At 42.3% G+C, this 22,147-nt stretch overlaps 1 protein-coding gene across 1 annotated transcript in view; it reads left to right on the top strand.

The window, feature by feature from the left end:
- Positions 1 to 21,574, top strand: part of BOK (BCL2 family apoptosis regulator BOK) — a 31,159-nt gene extending 9,585 nt beyond the window's left edge. The window contains exons 3-5 of the mRNA XM_072143195.1: positions 2,978 to 3,106; positions 5,757 to 5,920; positions 15,738 to 21,574. Coding sequence (XP_071999296.1) covers positions 2,978 to 3,106; positions 5,757 to 5,920; positions 15,738 to 15,863 — 419 coding nt within the window. The 3' untranslated portion in view covers positions 15,864 to 21,574. The remainder of the gene's footprint in view (positions 1 to 2,977; positions 3,107 to 5,756; positions 5,921 to 15,737) is intronic.
- Positions 21,575 to 22,147: the final 573 nt, after the last annotated feature.

The raw sequence follows: 22,147 nt of genomic DNA, 5'->3' as shown, positions 1-22,147 counted from the left end.
GGGTTGTAGTTGAACATGGAGCTCTGGGGAAGTCTCCTCACAATGCTGTGTTTTTGGATCACATTGCTCAGCAACCTCTCCCCACACACTGCTGTAATATTTAACCATTAGCCTGCTACAGCTCTTACTCAGAGCAAAGAGTGGGGGAGGGTGGTGCTGTTAGATCTTGCACAGGAGTGCAACACAGTTCATCAAGTACAGCTATATTCCTGAATTGTGAATGCATTTTTCACTGTTCTGCGGCTACTATCAACACACAAAAAGGTATGATTACACTGATCTCCATGGCTGCTACCTAACACTGTCTGCAACTTTCTATAGTCAGAACCACTGACAGATTCTCTTTAAAGGGAACCTGCTAGCAAGTTAGAAGGTTTTGGCACACAAAACCACAAATATATCCATGTGGACCAAGGGTTTATTATGCCAAGCTTGCCTAGGTTAGGTCTGTCATATCAGGGATGTAAAACAGAAAAGCGCTGATGATTACTAAACGATGTTCTTCTGACATGATAGCATCTCTGCGTTGGAGTTAAGCACTGCACATAGGGGCACATTTACTAAGAATTGGTCAAACTGCGCTAACGGTGGATTGCCTGTGCATAATGCAGGGTGCACCAGATTCAAGGTTTCTGGCGCACGTTCTTCATGAATCTGGGGCTCCCTGAACTGGCCCTACAGAGGGCACCACTTTTTGTCTTGGCCATCTTTAACATGGGACGTGTGACACACTTCTGTCTGACTTGTATGTTAAATCTGGCGCATGGTCCGACTGAGCACCAGAACGCCCCCTAATTTGTGTCGTATGATGCCTAGTACAGCTGAGCCACAAAAGGGTCACGTACGACAGAAATGTGGTGCAGACACATCTTAAATACCTCTGTAAGCAGTTTGCACTAGAAAGAAAGTGCAAAGTCCAGCAGAAAACTGTCGCAAAGCACTTAGTAAATGTGCCCCATAATGTTCACTGTGAGACAAAGGTGTCCTTACGTGACCCCATTGGCCACATGTGCATGCAGACCTAACCTATAAGGACTTGTGGATAATTAAGTATTCGTAATTCTCCTTATAGGCCCCTTTAAAGATTTTCCCAGCTTAGGAATCCTCTGGCTTTCTCAAAATCGAGTCACGTTTTTCTCCAGACAGTTGGAAATCATTAAAAATTTGATGAGCAATCATTTTGCAATTTCCATGTGATAAACTTTAGTTTAAAGTGCAAACCATGCCAAAACTAAAATTCCATTTCTAAAAACGTAACTGGTGTTAAATTTAGCTTTATGACTGGTCAAATAGTTACAGTTAGAGGACATAGTAAAATGCACCACTAAACTTTAGCCAAAGAAACAGCTATAGTACATGGGAAATCATAGCATATTATGCTGCAAAAGTAACTGGATTTCTGTATAAATTACTACTAAAACAAGGTCAGGTTTTTATCACAACTAAACACAAATACAGGCTTAATAAACGAACACTACGTAATTGTTAAATCCATGTGTTTTACTGAGCACTTTGGGGGGCATTTATTATTTTTGTTGCAAGGTCTTGTTTTTCTGCCCCTATTCTAGCAGTGTTTTGCAATGTGATATATTGTGGCGCACAGCCTTAATGTGCTGGCGCTCCGTCAGAAATGACAAAACACATTGCTAAAGGGGTTTAGAAGTTGGTAGACTTGCTTTTGTTAATCTTATTATGCGCCAAAAAAATGTGTTTTTGCAAACTAAAACAGCAGGAGAAGTGTCAGGATTCCAAAGCTGTGACCGAATTGAGCAACTAAAAAAGGCAATGAGTGTCAGAAAAATTAGGCTTTTGTGGCACCAACACATAATAAATCTGGTGATACATACAATACAGAGTAAATGCCCCTAATTGAATAAATATTCTTATTATGGAAAATCACTTAAGGCTGCATTCAAACGAACGTACCATTATTTTACGGGTTACATACGGTATTTCAGTTCCGTATGCCCTTAGAAGTCTATGGGGACGTAAAATTACGGGTTAAATACGTCCTGCATATGGATGAAAAAGTAACGTATGTACGGGCTCATACGGCATGGAAATACTTGTCACGTGTGTGAATGCAGCCTAAAGCTATAATCACACAAACTTATGGAGGGCGTATATATATACGGCCCATGTATATACGGCGTATATATGTCACCCATAGCCGGCAATGGGCCACACAGTGCCTTACAAGAGCAGGACACGTGGGGCACCGTACCGCTCCGTAGCCGGGAGAAAGATAGGACATGCGCCATATATTACTATGGAGAGGGGCGGGGGTGAGCAGCGCTCACCCCTTCCTCCTCTCCCCGGTCCCGTCATGTGCTCGCCGTGCTACGGTACGGTGGGAACATGTTGTGTGAAAGTAGCCTTACCTTGTTTTCTAGACCCCTAAGTATAGGATATAGTAGAGGAGGAGACAACATTTAATTGGAAACGTATTTAGACGTTTCTGATTGTAGTGTAAATGCATCACTAATTAAATGCTATAATAACAATCCCTTATTATTTTGTATATGCCTCGACATTTTAAGGCTACAACAAACCTTGCAGTCATACCTCTTTCACAAAACCTCCAATTTTTACTGCCAAGTCAGACTACACAAGCTTTGTTTGTAGTCTGTTACTATAGACACATGTACATCTCCATAGAGGCTGATTACATATTTGGTGCATTGTAAGAATAAATATAATGGTGGGCCTTTTGAAAATCAAGTTATATGCAATTCAAATGACTGTAGGGGAAGCCTAAGAAATGTCTACTAAAAACCTACATATAAGCATTCAGCTTTTCATACCACAGTGATATAATTGGCTGCAGCGAGATGAATCTACCATTACAACATACAGTTAAAAAATTCCAGAACTTCTCAAGAAAAGTTTGCATTTGCTTCTACACTGACTGAGTTATATGTCAGTTATAACGTCAAAACGTTAGTAACAACCATTTTTTCTTGTTATTGTACTGCAGGGGATGAGCTTGAATATATGAGGCCGGCTGTCTACAGGAACATTGCCCGACAACTGAACATCTCCCTCACCTCAGAGTCCGTTTTGTCTGATGCGTTCCTTGCAGTCGCTGCAGAAATATTCTCAGCAGGTACTAATCTTGGAAATATCGTTTGTGCGTTTGACAGCATTTCTGGTATTTTTATTAAGTATTAAAGGGGGTTGTCCATAAGGTACAGTCTTGTTTTTTGCCAAAGATCTCAGAATGAAAAAAAGTATAATCTCAAAATGTATTCTCCCCACAAATACCCCATTCCTATGATCATTGGCTAAGACTAGTCATGTGATCTCTATCTGTCCATGGAGGGTCATGTGATCCCTATCTGTCCATGAAAAATTGCTTTGACAGGACCTTTAGATACTATTCATGAATATAAGATCAAGGTCCTGGTAGGGCGATTGTTCATTTACAGATAGAAATCACATGACCCTCCATCTGCGGCCATTTTATGATTAGGAATATCTTGTTGTGGTACGCAGGAGGCTTCACTTTATATTTTAAAAAAAGCGGTGCAGAACTTTAAATGACCTAATATCCTACACCCTACACTTACACTCATTACAAAATACATGAGGTTAAGTGGCCAACCCCTTTAAAAGTTCATTCAGTTTCTGTCAGGTCTGTCAATCACTGATTTTACTTGTTTTCCACTATTCAGTAGTAAAGCGTATAACTAATTCTAAGCATGTGATTACTCTTATGTCATTGCATGTAATGGGAACAAGCCATAAAAATGTAATTACCTCTTAAATCCCTATCAGGGAATAAGATCTAAACGCCTAATAGAGTAATACCCTACAGAGTCCTTGCTTGTGACTTTCTGCAAGTCCGCAAAGTTATTCTACCAAATTAGCTTTAGTCAGGAGATTATTTTAGTTAGAACCCTATGACATAATGTAAGTAGATAGTAAGATATATATATATATATAAAAACAGCAGCACAGTCCTAAGAGAAAGTAGTAATGGGTGCTATCCAGTACAGTACTCTCACCAGCCAGAGTCCATAGAATATCCAAACAAAAGAAAATGGCAGCACTCCAAAGTAGTGAAAAACACTGAGCTGATTTTTTCACTATTTTGGAGTGCTGCCATTTTCTTTTGTTTATATATATATATATATATATATATATATATATATATATATATATATATATATACACTCACAAGCCACTTTATTAGTTACACCTGTCCAACTGCTCGTTAACACTTAATTTCTAATGAGCTAATCACATGGCGGCAACTCAGTGCATTTAGGCATGTAGACATGGTCAAGACATTCTCCTGCAGTTCAAACCGAGCATCAGTATGGAGAAGAAAGGTGATTTGAGTGCCTTTGAACGTGGCATGGCTGTTGGTGCCAGAAGGGCTGGTCTGAGTATTTCAGAAACTGCTGATCTACTGGGATTTTCACGCACAACCATCTCTAGGGTTTACAGAGAATGGTCCGAAAAAGAAAAAACATCCAGTGAGCGGCAGTTCTGTGGGCGGAAATGCCTTGTTGATGCCAGAGGTCAGAGGAGAATGGGCAGACTAGTTCGAGCTGATAGAAAGGCAACAGTGACTCAAATCGCCACCCGTTACAACCAAGGTAGGCAGAAGAGCATCTCTGAATGCACAGTACATCGAACTTTGATGCAGATGGGCTACAGCAGCAGAAGACCACACCGGGTGCCACTCCTTTCAGCTAAGAACAGGAAACTGAGGCTACAATTTGCACAAGCTCATCCAAATTGGACAGTAGAAGATTGGAAAAACGTTGCCTGGTCTGATGAGTCTCAATTTCTGCTGCGACATTCGGATGGTAGGGTCAGAATTTGGCGTCAACAACATGAAAGCATGGATCCATCCTGCCTTGCATCAACGGTTCAGGCTGGTGGTGGTGGTGTCATGGTGTGGGGAATATTTTCTTGGCACTCTTAGGGCCCCTTGGTACCAATTGAGCATCGTTGCAACGCCACATCCTACCTGAGTATTGTTGCTGACCATGTCCATCCCTTTATGACCACAATGTACCCAACATCTGATGGCTACTTTCAGCAGGATAATGCGCCATGTCATAAAGCTGGAATCATCTCAGACTGGTTTCTTCAACATGACAATGAGTTCACTGTACTCAAATGGCCTCCACAGTCACCACATCTCAATCCAATAGAGCATCTTTGGGATGTGGTGGAACGGGAGATTCGCATCATGGATGTGCATCCGACAAATCTGCGGCAACTGTGTGATGCCATCATGTCAATATGGACCAAAATCTCTGAGGAATGCTTCCAGCACCTTGTTGAATCTATGCCACGAAGAATTGAGGCAGTTCTGAAGGCAAAAGGAGGTCCAACCCGTTACTAGCATGGTGTACCTAATAAAGTGTCCGGTGAGTGTGTGTGTATATATATATATATATATATATATATATATATATATATATATATATATATATGAAGATGCATATCTGCCATTATATATTAAAAAATATTAAAATATTAAAAAACTATTGTGTCACAAGGAAAATTCCCTACTATCAATGTTGTGTGTTCATGATGAAACCATGGATATTGTTAGATAAATGTACATTATTATCATGTAGATTGTACTTGTTATCATAGAGTTTATTTGTCTTTGTAACGTACCACTGGTCGGTGAGCCAACACCCAACAGCAAATGGGTAGTTGGGGTGGGGTTGCAATGCTCAGGATATTTCGATTATTGTGTGACCATTTCTTTTTCCCGTTTGCTTCCATAGGGATCACTTGGGGTAAAGTGGTCTCGCTTTATGCAGTGGCAGCTGGACTGGCGGTCGATTGCGTGAAACATTCTCAACCAGCGCTGGTTCTCACTATTGTGGACTGTCTAGGGGAATTTGTACGCAAGACTTTGGTCACTTGGCTGAAGCGGAGAGGAGGATGGGTAAATACTTTATTTTTTCTCCATTCTGAGCAAATCTCTGAATCTCTGGATAGTAACCCCACAAATATATCATAGGCTATGCGCAAAATTACAACTACATTTCAAAAGAAAAAATATCTTACCAATTTACATTCATAGGCCTCTATGGTTAAAACCTCAAATTGTGTGGGTCCCACTGGCAGGTTACCCTCCAGTACTGAAAGTGTGATTACAGCATAGGACAATAATCCCTCCAGAAGGGGCAATGGATGACTTTTCCGGCCTGGAAATATAGCCGACTTAATGACTGGCTATGCCAGTGTAAAGCACTAAGCCCAAGGACAGTGGTGGCGAACCTATGGCACGGGTGCCAGCGGTGGCACTAAAAGCCCTTTCTGTTGTCACCCAGGCCTTCACACCAACAGAGAGTTTGCCAGACTGGACTCAAAGCTTCCTCCTGTGGTCCAAGACCACATGCCATGCTCAGCGCCATTTTAAAGCAACATCCTTGGCTGCCAGTACTACAGGAGGAGCGGGAAGGTGTGGATAGAGATGGATTAAAGTTGGAGCTCCTGCTCTGGGTCCCTTGATTCTTCCTCTTCAGGGGACCCTGGAGGGAAGCTACAATCCAAATTTCCCCATTATCTTTCTATTGTATTGGTGAACTCAGGACACCAATATGATTGAAACCTGTGATACAGCTGGGGTTAATAAGTTACTACTTAAATTGTCATGTTGGCACTGTGCGACTTATAAATGTTGTAGTTTGGGCGCTCTGTCTCCAAAAGGTTCGCCATCACTGCCCTAGGATAAATAGTTAATTGTATTCCCCACAAAGCTATATAGGGGCAGAATAGTAAAAAGCAAAAAGTAAAAGCCATGCATCAAGCACATAGAAGTTTTACACTCATATTGATAGTGATATTGCCTGTTTCACAGAAGGCCAATAATAAATTATGTAATTTTACAGCTTTCACATTAGGACATGACATAATGCCTCATTTGAATTCCCTGCTACCAAGGAACAGATTAGGCAGTCTGAATCATCAGCACATATTCATTAGGAAACAATTATTAGTTCTCTTATGTTGCAAGTGGACACATGTTAGCAACGTAATATGTTCATTAATAGCACCTATATATTAAGCAAATACTATGGGTGCCTGTGCATGGTGCATTCTGGCCACACCTGTACTTACTACCAACAACATACTATGTGTGAATTACAGGTGTGGCCTATAGGGCATCCCTAAGGGAGTATACAGAGAATCTAAAAATATAGACATTTCAGATATTGGCCACAGTTGATGACCCTACAGATATTATGGCTATAAGCTAAGTCCACAAATATATTTGGCAAAAATCTGAAATGTTTCAGCAGTAGGTGTTTTTTAGCAAGCACAAAAGTTTCCTTTTTTCACACTTTGGAGATGACAATATGACTGTGGGTGTTTTTTTTACCCTAGAGACTTTATTATTAGGTTAAGTTAAGTTGAGAGAATACTCGGTGAGAGAATACTGGCTAATGTAGGTGCCTTTCTTGAGACAAATCTTATGTTTCCTTGCAGGGAATTAAATGTAGATTCATCAGTGTACAATAATGGTAGATACTTTTTGATTATACAAATAACATTGTGATACTGTGAACTATAATTAGTCGAAAAGGTGATAGGAAAATCTTTGTTAAAGGGAACCTGTCAGTAGAAATTGACCTAATAAACCACTACCAGTATGTCATCAAGCAGCTGAACACCTTCCAGAACATGTCGATTTCATGGTCCAGTGTGGTGGCATCGTCCAGAAAATAAACTCTGAAGTGACAAGTAATTTGGTTGTATAAAGTCAAGGAGGCGGAGAGTTTAACACTGAAGTCAAGCTTTCCTCACTGCAGAATGCCCTCTTCATTGTATTCATGCATTCATGCCCTCTGGCATCCCTGATCCGGAATGTCTGATGAGGATGAAGTCTGCCGAGATTCACTATGAGTGTGCGCCCGATATCCTGCATGTGTCGCTTCCCCGATCAGGTCCGCCAGAGTTCATCTTCTATTTCCCAGTGCATGTAAGTGCTTGGCTTGCGACAAAATTTTAAATGTCAAATCCCACGAGTTGTCTGAATCCGTCAGATCGTCCGACGGCCCGACCCCTGATTTGTGTTGCATGAAAGCCTGCGCGTGTGACACAATCTCCGACGTGATCCCCGAAAAGTCGGGAAACCCGACGAAAATGCGGCCACGAATAAGCCCCATTATGTCACATGTGAGCCAACAATATGATTTTTTTCCTTTCATATCCATTCAATAAAATAACCACATGTTTAGTATCACAAAGATAATCTTAACCCCTTAACGACGGAGGGTTTTTCGGCTCATTTCTCGCTCTCCAACTTCAAAAATCCATAACTTTTTCATTTTTACGTGTACAGACCTGTGTGAGGGCTTATTTTGTGCGTAACAAATTTTACTTTCCCGTAATGTTATTTATTTTAACATGCCGTGTACTGCGAAGCTGAAAAAAAATTCCAAATGTGGAAAAATTGAAAAAAAACCGCACGTGCGTCACGTTCTTGTGGGCTCAGTTTTTACGACTTTCACTCTTCGCTCCAAATAACACGCCTCCTTTATTCTTTGGTTCGGTGCAATCGCGGTGATACCAAATTTATATAGGTTTTATTGTGTTTTAATACATTTTCAAAAATTAAACGAATGTGTACAAAAAAGAAAAAAATTTTTTTGCCATTTTCTGACGCTAATAACTTTTTCATACTTTGGCGCACGGAAATGTGTGAGGGGTCATTTTTTGCGAAATGAGGCAACATTTTCATTGCTACCATTTTGAGGTCTGTGCGACATTTTGATCATTTTTTATTTCATTTTTTATGTTATGTAAAAAGGTGTGAAAGTCGCATTTCAGACATTTGGGCGCCATTTCCCATCTCGGAGGTCACCGCTAGCCGTAACCGTTTTTATATTTTGATAGATCGGGCATTTTGGGACGCGGCGATACCTAATATGTCTGTGATTTTTACTGTTTGTTATGTTTTATATCCGTTCTAGGGAAAGGGGGGTGATTTGAACTTTTAATATTTTATTAATTTTTTTTATTTTTTAAACTTTTTTTTTTCTTTTTTTTTTCACTATTTTTTAGACCATCTAGGGTACATTAACCCTAGATGGTCAGATCGCTCCTACCATATACTGCAATACTACAGTATTGCAATATATGGCGTTTTTGCAGGTCTTACATTACAATGAGCCACTGGCTCATTGTAACGAACCTGCATAAACCATGTAGCCTCGTGTCAAAAGAAGACCCGAGGCTACCATGGTAACCGATCGCCGCCCCCCGATGACGTTCGGGGGCGTGGCGATCGAAAAAAAGATGGCGGCGCCCGCGCGCCGCCGTCTTTTAAACGCCGCCCGTGACTTTGCGGCGGCGTTTAGAGGGTTAATAGCCGCGATCGGTGCAAGCACCGACCGCGGTTATTAGCGGTGGGGGTTTTGTGCAAAATGCAAAAACCCCCACCTCTGTATGAAGAGGACTCAGCCCGTGAGCCCTCTTCATACATCCCTTATACCTCTGCGCCGTAGAGCTACGGCGCAGAGCGTTAAGGGGTTAAATATACTGGACCAAACCCAGAATCACTGAACTCAGTTCAGTTCGCATCACACTCGCAACGCATGCTGCCGGGAACGCACGGCCTGAACGCTGCACACCGGGACTGAACTGACTTGCTAAGTTCACTCCTGGTGTGCAGCGTTTGGGCCGTGCGTTCCCGGCAGCATGCGTTGCATCACAACACACTCGCAACTGTGGAACAGCCTAAGTGTGTCAGTTGCATTGTTCACATACATGAAAAAGACTGATGAATGAGATCTATTGGGGTCATTTATCAAACTTTTTAGGTTTTTTTTCTCTCTTTTTGGGACTTTTTTTGTATACTTGCGCCTAAATTTGCAACTTATACTCCTTATACATTTTTGTACAATCATGGTAAAAAGTCACAATTTTGTGTGCAACCTCCAGTTCACAGCAGATGTAGGCAAGGGGTTGCTTAAACATTTGAGACTTTTGTGCTACTTTTTAGATAAAAGTCTCAAAAAAACAACAGATTCACATCCCTCATTTATCAACCACTGAGATAAATCAGGCAAGATTAAAACCTTCCAAAAGTGTCCCCCTAAATTTTCTAGGGAAAGGGATCAGTGAAAAACGCATTGCACTTGCATGTATCTCAGAGAGCAAGGTGTTAGTGATGTTTTTTCACTGGCGTGACTTGCAGAAATAGACTTCCTCATAGACTGTAAGCTCTTGTGTCACCCCCTCTTCTTCATAGACCCATAGACCAGGGGTCAGGAACCTTGTTGGCTGAGAGAGCCATAAGCCCCACATATTTTAAAATATAATTCTGCGAGAGCCGTACAATATGGTTATACAGATAGCCAGCCAGCCCCCCAGTATATAGCCAGCCAATCCCCGAGTATACAGCCAACCAGTCCCCCTAGTATATAGCAAGTCAGCCCCTCCCCAGTATAGACAGCCTGACCCCCCTGTATAAATCCAGACAGCCCCCCCTGTATATAGACAGACAGCTCCAACAGTATACAACCAGCCCCCAATATACAGCCAGCCAGTCCTCCCAGTATACAGCCAGCCCCCCCAGTATGTAGCCAGACAGCCTACCCAGTATATAGCCAGCCTGCCCACCCAGTATATAGCCAGCCATCCCAGTATATAGCCAGCTCCCCAATATATAGGCAGCCCCCAGTATATATCCAGCCAGCCCCCCCCCAGTATATAGCCAGCATGCCCTTCCCCAGTATATAGCTAGCCAGCCCACCCAGTATATAGCCAGAATCCCTATACATAGCCAGGCAGCCACCCAGTATATAGCCAGCCAGCCCCCCAGTGTATAGCCAGCCTTCCCACCCAGTATATAGCCAGCCAGCCCAGTGTATAGCCAGCCCCCTATATATAGCCAGACAGCTCCCCAGTATATATCCAGCATGTCCCCCCAGTATATAACTAGCATGCCACTCCCCAGGATATAGAGAGCCAGCCCACCCACTCAGTATATAGACAGCCAGCCCACCCAGTATATAGCCAGACTCCCTATACATAGCCAGACAGCCCCCCAGTATATAGCCAACCAGACCCCTCAAATTATAGACAGCCCCCCATCTCAGTACACAGCCAGCATGCCCCCAGTGTATAGCCATCCCCCTGTATACAGTCAGCCCCCCCTGTATACAGCCAGCCATCCTCCCCCTGTATACAGTCAGCCAGACTCTCCCCTGTATACAGCTATTCTGCCCCCCTGTATACAGTCAGCCACTCCCCATAGGTTCCTGACCCCTGTCATAGACTGTAAGCTCTTGTTTCACCACCTTCATCCTCATAGACTGTAAGCTCTTGTGTCACCCCCTCATCCTCCTAGACTGTAAGCTCTTGTGTCACCCCCTCATCCTCATAGACTGTAAGCTCTTGTGTCACCCCCTCATCCTCCTAGACTGTAAGCTCTTGTGTCACCCCCTCATCCTCATAGACTGTAAGCTCTTGTGTCACCCCCTCATCCTCATACTGTAAGCTCTTGTGTCACCCCCTCATCCTCATAGACTGTAAGCTCTTGTGTCACCCCCTCATCCTCATAGACTGTAAGCTCTTGTGTCACCCCCTCATCCTCATAGACTGTAAGCTCTTGTGTCACCCCCTCATCCTCATAGATTGTAAGCTCTTGTGTCACCACCTCATCCTCATAGACTGTAAGCTCTTGTGTCACTCCCTCATCCTCATAGACTGTAAGCTCTTGTGCCACCTACTTCATCCTCATAGTCTGTAAGCTCTTGTGTTACCATCTCAATCCTCATAGACTGTAAGCTCTTGTCTCCCTCCTCATCCTCATAGACTGTAAGCTCTTGTGTCACACCCCTCATCCTCATAGTCTGTAAGCTCTTGTGTCACCCCCTTCATCCTCATAGACTGTAAGCTCTTGTGTCACACCCCTCATCCTCATAGACTGTAAGCTCTTGTGATCAGGGCCCTCACTCCTTTTGTTCCATATGACTGTTTGTTCTTTGTAATGTAATATAGTTGTATATGTCCCCTATGATTTGTACATCACTACGGATTTTGATGGCGCTATATAAATAAAGATTATTATTATTATTATTATTGTTATTATTATAAAGGACTTTAGGGCTAAATGTGCCTAACTTGGCTTCAGTTCTTCCTCCATTTACAAACTCAGTGCAACACAAGCAATATTTGGCTGAAAAGAACAGTAACTCTTTGATTCTGATGTGATTCTTTTATTTTATGGTTATAATGATATTTCCTTGGTAGTTGTCTGATTCAGCTCCACCTACAACACTGATATTTGACCAGATTGGCTTCTCCTCTATCTATTCACCTCCTACACACAACTGTCATTGCATCTGTAGAGCTATTACCATGTGGCCTGTGATTATAATCATTTACAAACCCTACATTTAATATGGAGAATTTGCAAACAAACACGGCAGCATTTTTTAACATTTCATATCTTTTTTCCAATTCTTTTGGCTATGAACCACCTGGCCATGTAGTTGTCCTTCCTTTCCTTTCAGTACTTTTCTCATTTCCCCCCCAAATGAGCACCTTTCTGAATGCATATGAAGTCCCATAATAGATCCATGCAATGGCCATTAAAAATTCAAGAAAGTCTGATGTAAAACCTGACAGGTCCCACAACCACAAGTGTGAACAGAACCTAAATTCTGTTTAGAAGGACTGGGAAAAGGTTGATCATGGCTTTGTTCCGTGTCTCATTAAATTTTATTCTAAGAACGTTGGAATGATGTCTACTTCAGGTCAGATAAGCTCAGGTGAAGAGTCAGTACAACTGAATCTGAAAAGTTCTTCATTAATAAGGAGAAGAATATTCCAAAGGAAACAACTACCATACATTCTATTTTTTACAATCTCTTAAAACGAAATATTTTTGTGATTCCCTAGAGCAGTGGTGGCGAACCTATGGCACGGGTGCCAGAGGTGGCACTCGGAGCCATTTCCGTGGGCACTCAGGCCATCACCCAAGCACAGAGTTCACCAAACAGGAACAAATCCACCAAATCTTCTTGCAGTCCCAGGAAACTTAAGAGAAGCTGCTCGCAGCGCTTTATTTTTTCGCTGTTTGGAACTGCGGAAAAAGTGAGAAGGTGTTTACAGAGATGCATTATATTTGGAGGTCCTCTTGCTGAACCCACTATTCTTCCTCTACAAAGAGACCCTGGAGAGAAGCTACGAGAGTCTGAATGTTCCCTCCTTCTTTCAACTGTATTTGTGGCCTCAGGGGCTGATACGATTGAAAGATGTGGAAGAGCAGGTAGCAATAAGTTACTGCTTAAAATGCCAAGTTGGCACTTCACGGTGAATAAGTGGATTTTGGATGTAGTTTGGGCACTCGGTCTCTAAAAGGTTCGCCATCACTGCCCTAGAGTCTGTCTGCAGTCACTATCCAGTCTTCAGAACTAAACTTCCTGTAACTGTACATTGTGCCCTGGTCACAGTGGTTTCTGGTTTCTAATCTTCTCTGACTATATATCCGTCTTTCCATTTTACTTAAGCATAAGTCCAAAGTAAGCAAAGGGAAATTAGTATCACACCATATATTTAATAATGACTTGAAGTTCAGACGACTCTTAAGCCGGATTAAGACTTCTGTGACGCAGTTTAAATACCAGAAATTCATTGGGGAAGTAAGACCAGTCTGTGGCTTCATTCCTGATAGCATTTAGATTACTTGGTTACTGTTATTCGTAGAAAGTCATTTGTGGTTCTCTGAATGCTTTGTTCACTATAATACTCCCTCTACAATACACAGAAGGACATTAAAGGGATACTGACCCAAAACTAAAGTTTCTGATGTGTACCATAATAGAAATATATGTGTCCCTTGTAGTTTTTATCTAAGTATATTACATGGAGACGGTTGCTTAGCTCTGGTGACACAGTTTTAATACTTAAAGGGGTTGTACAGAGATTGAAAAACATGGCCGCTTTCTTCCAGAAAAAGCTTCAGAGCTGACCATGGTTTGTGGCGGAATTGCAACTTCAGGGCAGGTCAGGTTTTCAGAAGATAAGCATCCATGTTTTTGAACCTCAGGAAACTACTTTAAGTCTATGAATATCTCATATCAACAGCTCAGATCAGAGTTACTAATGATGATCAGACAGGTTCCTATCACACAAGTATAAATAACGGCTCAGTCTCCATGACTCTCTTTTTTGGTATAACAAATATATTAAACATAATCACACTGCACTGCAAAGCAGAGACTCTCTATGTGCAACTTTTTGGGGGCAGCATGGGATTAATAGTATAGTGGCTTATCGTTCTTGTTCTTTCAAATAAAGTGTTAAAGACATTGAAGGAGATTTATGATGCCTTGTCTGCCAGTTTTTTTGCTGGACAAGGCATTTATAAAACCTCTTTGCAGCCAGTTTGGAGGCTTCTTTTCCCTGCATGCCACTTTGGTTGTGACAGGACAGAGAGAGGGGCTGGCGGGGATGTGACACCAGAAAACTGGTGTAGACTACAGCTGAAATCTACACCAGGTCAGACCTGGTCTAAACATGTCCAACCTGCCAAAGATCCCATCCAGATCTACTAAGAGGAGGGAGCATTTTGGGAGATCCAGGACGTTATGTGTCTGCGGGAGAATGGGGGAATTTTAAGCTATTAAAACCCTCGTCTTAATGAACTCTCCCCATTGTCTTGTCAAAAATATATGAACATAAAGGAGGTTCCTCACTTTGTTCGTTGTGAATCGTTGGCATGTTATTCTATATATTGTACCGGAAATGTATGACTGGCCAGATCTTTGATCTGATAAAGGATTGTCTTCATGAGATAACCACAATAACAGAAAATGGTTAGGCTACCTATCTTTAAAGATATAGGTTACAAACATTTGCAATGCAATGTAATTGCAATGTGAATGGATAGCATGTACAGATTTGGCCTGGCTATTACTGTGTGTAGACGGGCTGCACTCTTTACGGTCACTCTCATGCACCTTGATATGTGATAATGGAAAATTGTAGGGCATGGCTGGTTCTTAATTGTTACGTGTTATTGCTTAAAAGAAACCTACCATGAGAATTCTACTGTCAGAAGGAGATATGATGGTAGATACCTCCTGCTGCCTCTGCCCTAATCTGTAATTTAATAATCCTGGAACCTACCCTAACTTTATTTTAGTAATATGTAAATTAACTGCAGAGACTACTGGGGCATGGACTAGTCTTAGCTCCCAGTGCCCGGCCAGTCTAGTACACGCCCCAGTAGCCTCTGCAGTTAAGAGGCTAGAGAAAGCGCTGTTTAGCGCCAAACGGCCCGTCGCCTTGCCGCATGTCGGCGTCCTGTACTGTCTGTGCCCCTATTAAAAGCATTGAAGTATTATCCAGGTGAGTGCCGCTTCATCTCTTTGTTTGCCTTGTGCAGTTAATTTACATATTACTAAAATAACATTTTTTGTTAAAAGTTAGGTTCCAGGATTATTAAATTACATATTAACGGCAGCAGCAAGCAGGAGGAATCTTCCATCAGGTCTGCTGCTTCTAGTAGTTTCCTCATGGTCGGTTTCCTTTAAATTTTGTTTAATGATGACATTTAACACTGAAGCTGGCCTAGCATAAACTGATCGACATTGGCTAAGCATCGGAGATAAAAGCTCTGAATAATAAAATCCTGGATCCTGTAAAAACAGATCCCATAACAACAGAGTGAACAGAGGATAATCCATATTTGCTTAATCTGTAATCATTTTAATTCTGTTTTTTTCCTTCTTTATTCACAGACTGATGTCACAAAATGTGTCGTTACCACTGAACCCGGTCTACGATCCCACTGGCTGGTCTCCAGCGCTTGTAACTTAGGTCACTTCTTGAAGGCAGTTATATTTTTTCTGCTTCGAGAGCGGTAAACTCGTTTTATGGGCCATTGTTTTCAACTTAATGCAGCTTGGATGACAAGTCATTAACTTCCAGACGTTGCTTCCATTCATTTTGTGTCCTGGTCCGGCCGCCTCTCCACAGTCAACTCCTTGTGGAATATCCATGATCACCAGAATGAACGGTTTGGCTTGTATACGGGTTTATAGAGAGACATCAGATTGTGTTGTCCCATTCCCTTCGTCTCAGAGCTATTCCTGTGCAGAGAGAATTTGGCACCTCCCCAGCTTCCGCCTGTACTTTTAATGAACTCTTTAAGATTAACCCATTATTCTTGTACTATGGACACATCAAAACACGAGGACGCACAAAACAAAGGACTGGGCTGTCAGAAATACTACACCAGTGTTAGAGAAGGACGTGGGATGTGTTCTGTGAAACACGACTGTACTTCATTTGTCATAGTGTATCGTTAGTGCTGATTGTTGCTGATTGTTGCCCTGTTGCTTCAGATCTCGTCAATATCAAGTATAATATGTGCTTTGTTGTCTACATTACATTATAGATTCCTAATCAGACCTGCAGTCTGAACTATCTCCAGATTTAGATTAGTTGTCCACCTTTTTAACGTCATAACATTTTTACAGTGAACCCGAAGATGTGGAGTACTCACTTCAGTCACTTTCATTCACCCGAAGTGTGACATTTTGACCATATTGGCCTTCATTTAGCACCTTGGAGTGATGTCTTCTCTTCTGGACTGGCAGCTGCATGGAGCTCTGTATCAGAAACGCTTAATAAAGTTTAAGGGATAGCATTCACTTTAATACATCCATAATAATATAATATTAATAATAATTATTATTTATTTATATAGCGCACACAGATTACGCAGCGCTGCACAAAGCATGTCAAATCGGTCCCTGTCCCCAATGGGGCTCACAATCTAATCATCCTAACAGTATGTTTTGGAGTGTGGGAGGAAACCGGAGTACCCGGAGGAAACCCACGCAAACACGGAGAGAACATACAAACTCTTTGCAGATGTTGACCTGGGTGGGATTTGAACCCAGGACTCCAGTGCTGCAAGGCAGAAGTGCTACTCACTCAGCCACCGTGCCGCCCCAATATTCCATATATGTGGCACTAGGATCTTGTCCATAATTTACAGGTGAACAATGAATGTGAAAATATGGTAATATAAGCCATTCCAAGACTTATAGATTATAAGGATTATTCTGGATCTTGTTATGGTCTGCTAGATGTATACAGAAAGTTCTTTTGAATCATCAATGATGATTGGACTCTCAGGTAGGATAAAGAAGTGGGAGACATAGATAATGGTATCAAGTTACCACTAGAGACTTAAATGTGAATCTTCTAATTGGAAACCCTAAGAAATGTGTTATATGTCCCCATTTCCAAACATGAGAAGAGACATTTGCAAAAGAAAGTTTTAAATAAACTTTGCAATAAAGCTATACAGAAAGTATATAGAAAGTGTGTAAGTGTGTTTAGTAAAATATGGTTGACTCCCACTCTCATTGCTACACAATACATTGTTGCTGCAGGAACATCACAGATGCCTTAACTTTTATATGAAATTACATTACAGAATATTACAGCTTAAAATTTTCTAAGACACCGTCTGCTTTAGCTTGGGTACAGTTTCTATAGAGCTCCTCTGGTCTTCATGCTTAATACCTACACAAAGGTGTGGACTGCAAGAGGAAACCCATTATAGTCAACAGGGTCAGCTCCAGGCTTCAGTAGGCCCCTGGGCGACAGAGCCTCAGTGGGACCCTTTGCATTGAACTCATGTGGCGGCATTAAAAATTCAGAAACTAAAACAGTCTTAAAACAGTTCTACAGTACTCCCTAGTTCCCTACAATATTACCTACATCATCTTACCAATCAGCCCCCTCGTGCTTATTTTGTATAAAGCCCACCTCACCCCCATGGATTCCTTATTCACAGCCTTATGTGGGCCCCCTGGCAGCTCTGAGCCCCGGCCCTAGCCCAGGTATGCCCTGTGCATATGCGCTGGCCCTGAAATCAAGAGATTTGAGCCAGTACAGAGTTTGAACTTCCACCATCACACAGGGCTTTATTTAGGTAGGACTGGGAAATAGTCAACAGAAAGAAATGAAGCCCAAAGGGCAGTGATGGCGAACCTTTTAGTGCCCAAAAAGCAACCCAAAACCCCCCTTATTTATCGCGAGATGCCAACCAAAAATTAAAGCAGTAACTTACTGCTCCATGTTCTTCAACAATCATATTGGCCTCCTGAGGACAGCAACACAGTAGAAAGATGGAAAATTTGCATCATTTTAGCTTCTTTCGAGTGTCCCTCTGTACACAGAGAATCGTGGGCCCAGTAGGAGGTCCTCCAAAGATAATTCGGCCCTGTCTATTCATTCTCCCTTTTCCTACAGTCCCAAGTTGCGAAGTAAGTATCAAAACATGACTAAAAGCAGCATCTTTTAAGTTGCTTCGAACTGTCTAGTTTGCTGCCTACAGAAAGGGCTCTGAGTGCCACCTCCTGCACCTTTGCCATACGTTCGCCACCACTACCATAGGGTAATAATATTTGTACAGTCTTTCCGAGTAGGTATTGTTAAAAAGGCTTAGCAAAATGGGTTGTGCATTTTGTAGGCGCAACACTAGGGAAGAGCATGTTGTAAGGATACTAGTATCATGGCTGGGATCCATATATGCAGGAGTGCACACCACAGCGTTGGCAAGGTAGGTTCAACAGAGTGAGATTTATATGGAACGTCTGATAAAAAAACAAAACACGTTTTGGGGAAAAACAGAGATCCCTTTATGAGACTGAGACTTATATGGCAGTGGGGTTATACCTGTTTGTATTAGGACCAGGGGCGTAATAACCGCCCGGACCCCTCTCCTTAGCGCTGTGATCCGTCACTGTAGTACTAGAGTTATATGCAACTCACCTGATGTGAGTCATTAACACTAATTGAGCCGTGCATAATAAAATTGAATTGCATTGTCCTGCCTCCTGATTGGCAGGTCTGAATGTTATAATATTCTGCTATATGGGACATTGAGAGAGAGCTCTGTTACATCATTGGGCATGTGACCAGAGTGACATCATCTAAGGTCCTGTTACATTTGAAACATCTACCTCATGTATGATCTGATCACATGAAATCATATATATGCATGGAGTAGTTTACTAATGTTAGGAGGCTAAAGGACCCGTGATGATGTTACCCTGGTCACATAATATGCCGAGAAGAGATGGGACATGGGGAGGAGATTTGCGGGGCTGGCCAAGCAGGACAAGCCTTCTCTAATACCAGGGAAAATGTAAGGGAAACTACTTTTATTTAAGAGTGTCAGTAAGTTAATAGGGCTAAATGGGAACTTGTCACTAGCTGTATTTGTAAAAATGTGGTGACAGGTTCTCTTTAAAAGACAGCGTTTTTGTAACAAATTTAGGGGGCATTGTGTATACTGTATGATTATTGATAAGGGGTTCTGTGATTTATAATTTAATTAGGGAGACCTTGTTCTAAATATTGTCCCACGCCCAGAGAACTAAATTACAACACTATGTCATGGCCCTACCCTCGATCCCCTGTATGGATCGCGGGTACACCCGTGCCCTCCTACGTGGCGCAATGTCCCCCCTGCCCATACTCACCTCTCCAGGCTCTGCTCGGGTGCTTCCTTCCAGGCTGCGCACTCCCGCTGCTAGGGAACGCTCGACTTCTCAGGATATAAATGGCCAGGGTCCTTCTAATTGGCGCTGGCTAATACGGCTCCACCTTATAATTCGGCACCTTTCTTCACTCTCTGCCGGATCTTCAAGTCATTCCCTGAAGTGAAAGCCCTCCTGTGTTTCCTAGTGTTTTAGCGTTCTCAAGTTTCCTCCATATGTCTATTCTCCTGTGTTCCTGTGGCATTCCCCTGTTCATGTGGTGTTCCCGTGTTCCTGTGGCGTTCCCGCGGCAGTCCTGAGGTCCTGCCTTCCCAAGGTCCTGTTTCCTGCTTCCCTACCTTGGCTGCCACCAAGGGCCTAGTCGCACCTATGGAACGACCTGGTGGCAACACCGCCGCAGCAAGACCATCCCGCTTTGCGGCGGGTTCTGGCGAAGACCAGGGGCCACTTAGATTCCGGTCCAGGGTTGCGGATAGTACTAGACAAATGGGGGATCCTGCACAGCAAATATAAATAGTGGGTATATGGACACAATTAACAACTCATGAACAGTTCCCAAGAAAGATGTGCCATAACAACCCAAGAGTAAATTGAAAATGTAAACTCCTGCGGTGGCCTCAGGCAATGAGATCCCACTGTCCAGGAAGAGGATTATTGAATCCAATAAAGGAAGCGTCAAGTTCATTATAGCAGTGGCTGCCTGCCTTGACATGGCACTAGATTCAGGAAACCAAGAGTAGCAGAGACATGTAGTGGCAACAATTACCTATTAAAATCCATTTTGAACTGGGTGTGCCATTACATCATAATGCCCTCTCCACACCTTGGGTGATAAGTTGTTACTCACCTTATTATTAGTCATCATAACATATTTCATTCAAAAAGGCTGCTTCTGTTACATCCGATTCATCCACGTAAGGGCTACAAAATAATATTAACACATTAATCAGCCGTCCATTCTCTGGTGAGTAATGTGGCTACCACTTCTCTTTCATCTCTCAGAGGTTATTTGCAAAGTCACTATGGATACGTAGTACCCTACAGCAAAGCATCCAAATCCGAAATTACATGGTCATTGGGGCACATTTACCTACAGTGCCGCTAGAGTTAATTGAAAGTGCATGTGTATAATGCACCGTGCCGCAATTCACTAAGATCGTGCGCCCGTTATCCTGCATGTGTCACTTCCCCGCTCAGGTCCAACAGAGTTCACCATCTTTTTAGTGGGGATGTAAGTGTTCGGGCTTGCGACACATTTTGAAAGTTAAATCCTGCACTCAGTCCGAATCAGTCGGATTGTCCAACGCCACGCCCCCTAAATTGTGTCGCATGAAAGCCAGTGCAGCTGCGCCAAAAAAGGATTGTGTGCGTCAAAATCCCGGCGCAGACACTTGTTAAATACCTGTGCAAGCATTGTAATCTACGAAAAAGTGAATCCAGAAATCCCCCACTCCCCCTTCCCGGGCGGTCCTTCATGTTACCTTATGGTCTTTCTATGCCCAGCTTCTGTCCCTCACTTTATACAGTATTTCCATCTAGTACCTATTTTCTCTTTTTTTCCGCTTTATTTTTCATCCCTCTCCTCTGTATATTGGTTTTCTGTAGTTACAAACTATTTGACTGATGATGGTGGCACCTTTAGTATTATTTTTCCTGGCATGATTTACTTTTGAAGGGCCACCTAGATTTACGGACTATGGTCCCATGCATTGTCTACATTACTCCCCAGTGGGACTTCTGACATCCGGTTCCATGGTGGGGGACATGTTCCCAGTGGCCATGCTTCAATTGTGGAGCAATTTATTATGTTTTATGTTATTACATCTCATGTATAACATGTGCACCCCTCTTTTCTTTTATTTTCAGTGCTTCACATCCTAGTCCAGTAGTAGGCCTTTCCTTGTGGAGCCAGGCTGTAGTTAAGCATTCACGTCTTGGTGAGACCTTGGTTGCTATGAGTACCATCTATATAGCTCCAGACAGAGCTTGTTGTTCTTTGATATAATGTAGATGTTGCCTATTTGAACTTTTACTTATATGTGTTTGCCTGCACTATGCCGTTATTGTTATCTTTCTTATTTTTTTTTTGTTTAATAAACTTGATTGAACTATCAGATCTAAAATTACGGAACAATCACAGATAACACGTCATACTGTAGTGTTCCAATAATACCAATAACATGGACTTATAGATATTCCCTGGGGGAAATGCTCTTGAAGACTATTATATACAGTCAGCTTTGACCTTCTCTCTGTGCGACTTAAATTTCCTGGACTTTCCAGTGGCAGAGGTCAAAGAGGGTTTAGAAATCCCACCACATCTTACAGGGCTCAGAATTATCACATGACCTTTCAGTAAGTCATGGAGAGCGGACAGGATTCTACAAGCAACATCAAGATTCCATGTCACTGTGAGACTCCCTCCATAGAAAAACAGCTCGGCCAGAATTTCATGGAAAACCATGTTGATGCTATAAACAAGCCCTAAAGGGAAACTCTGTTTGTGATATTTATTTTTTTTTCCTTTTTTTACCAAGTTTGTAGCTTCCTGAGCCAAACCCAACGAGCCATTAAGATGCTTCAGAAACTAGATAAGCCTGTCCCACCAGTACATCTATTCCAAAAGT

This window comes from Engystomops pustulosus, chromosome 3 (assembly GCF_040894005.1).
Source record: "Engystomops pustulosus chromosome 3, aEngPut4.maternal, whole genome shotgun sequence".
Classification (NCBI taxonomy): Eukaryota; Metazoa; Chordata; class Amphibia; order Anura; family Leptodactylidae; genus Engystomops; species Engystomops pustulosus.
This window is presented reverse-complemented; position numbering and strand designations above follow the sequence as displayed.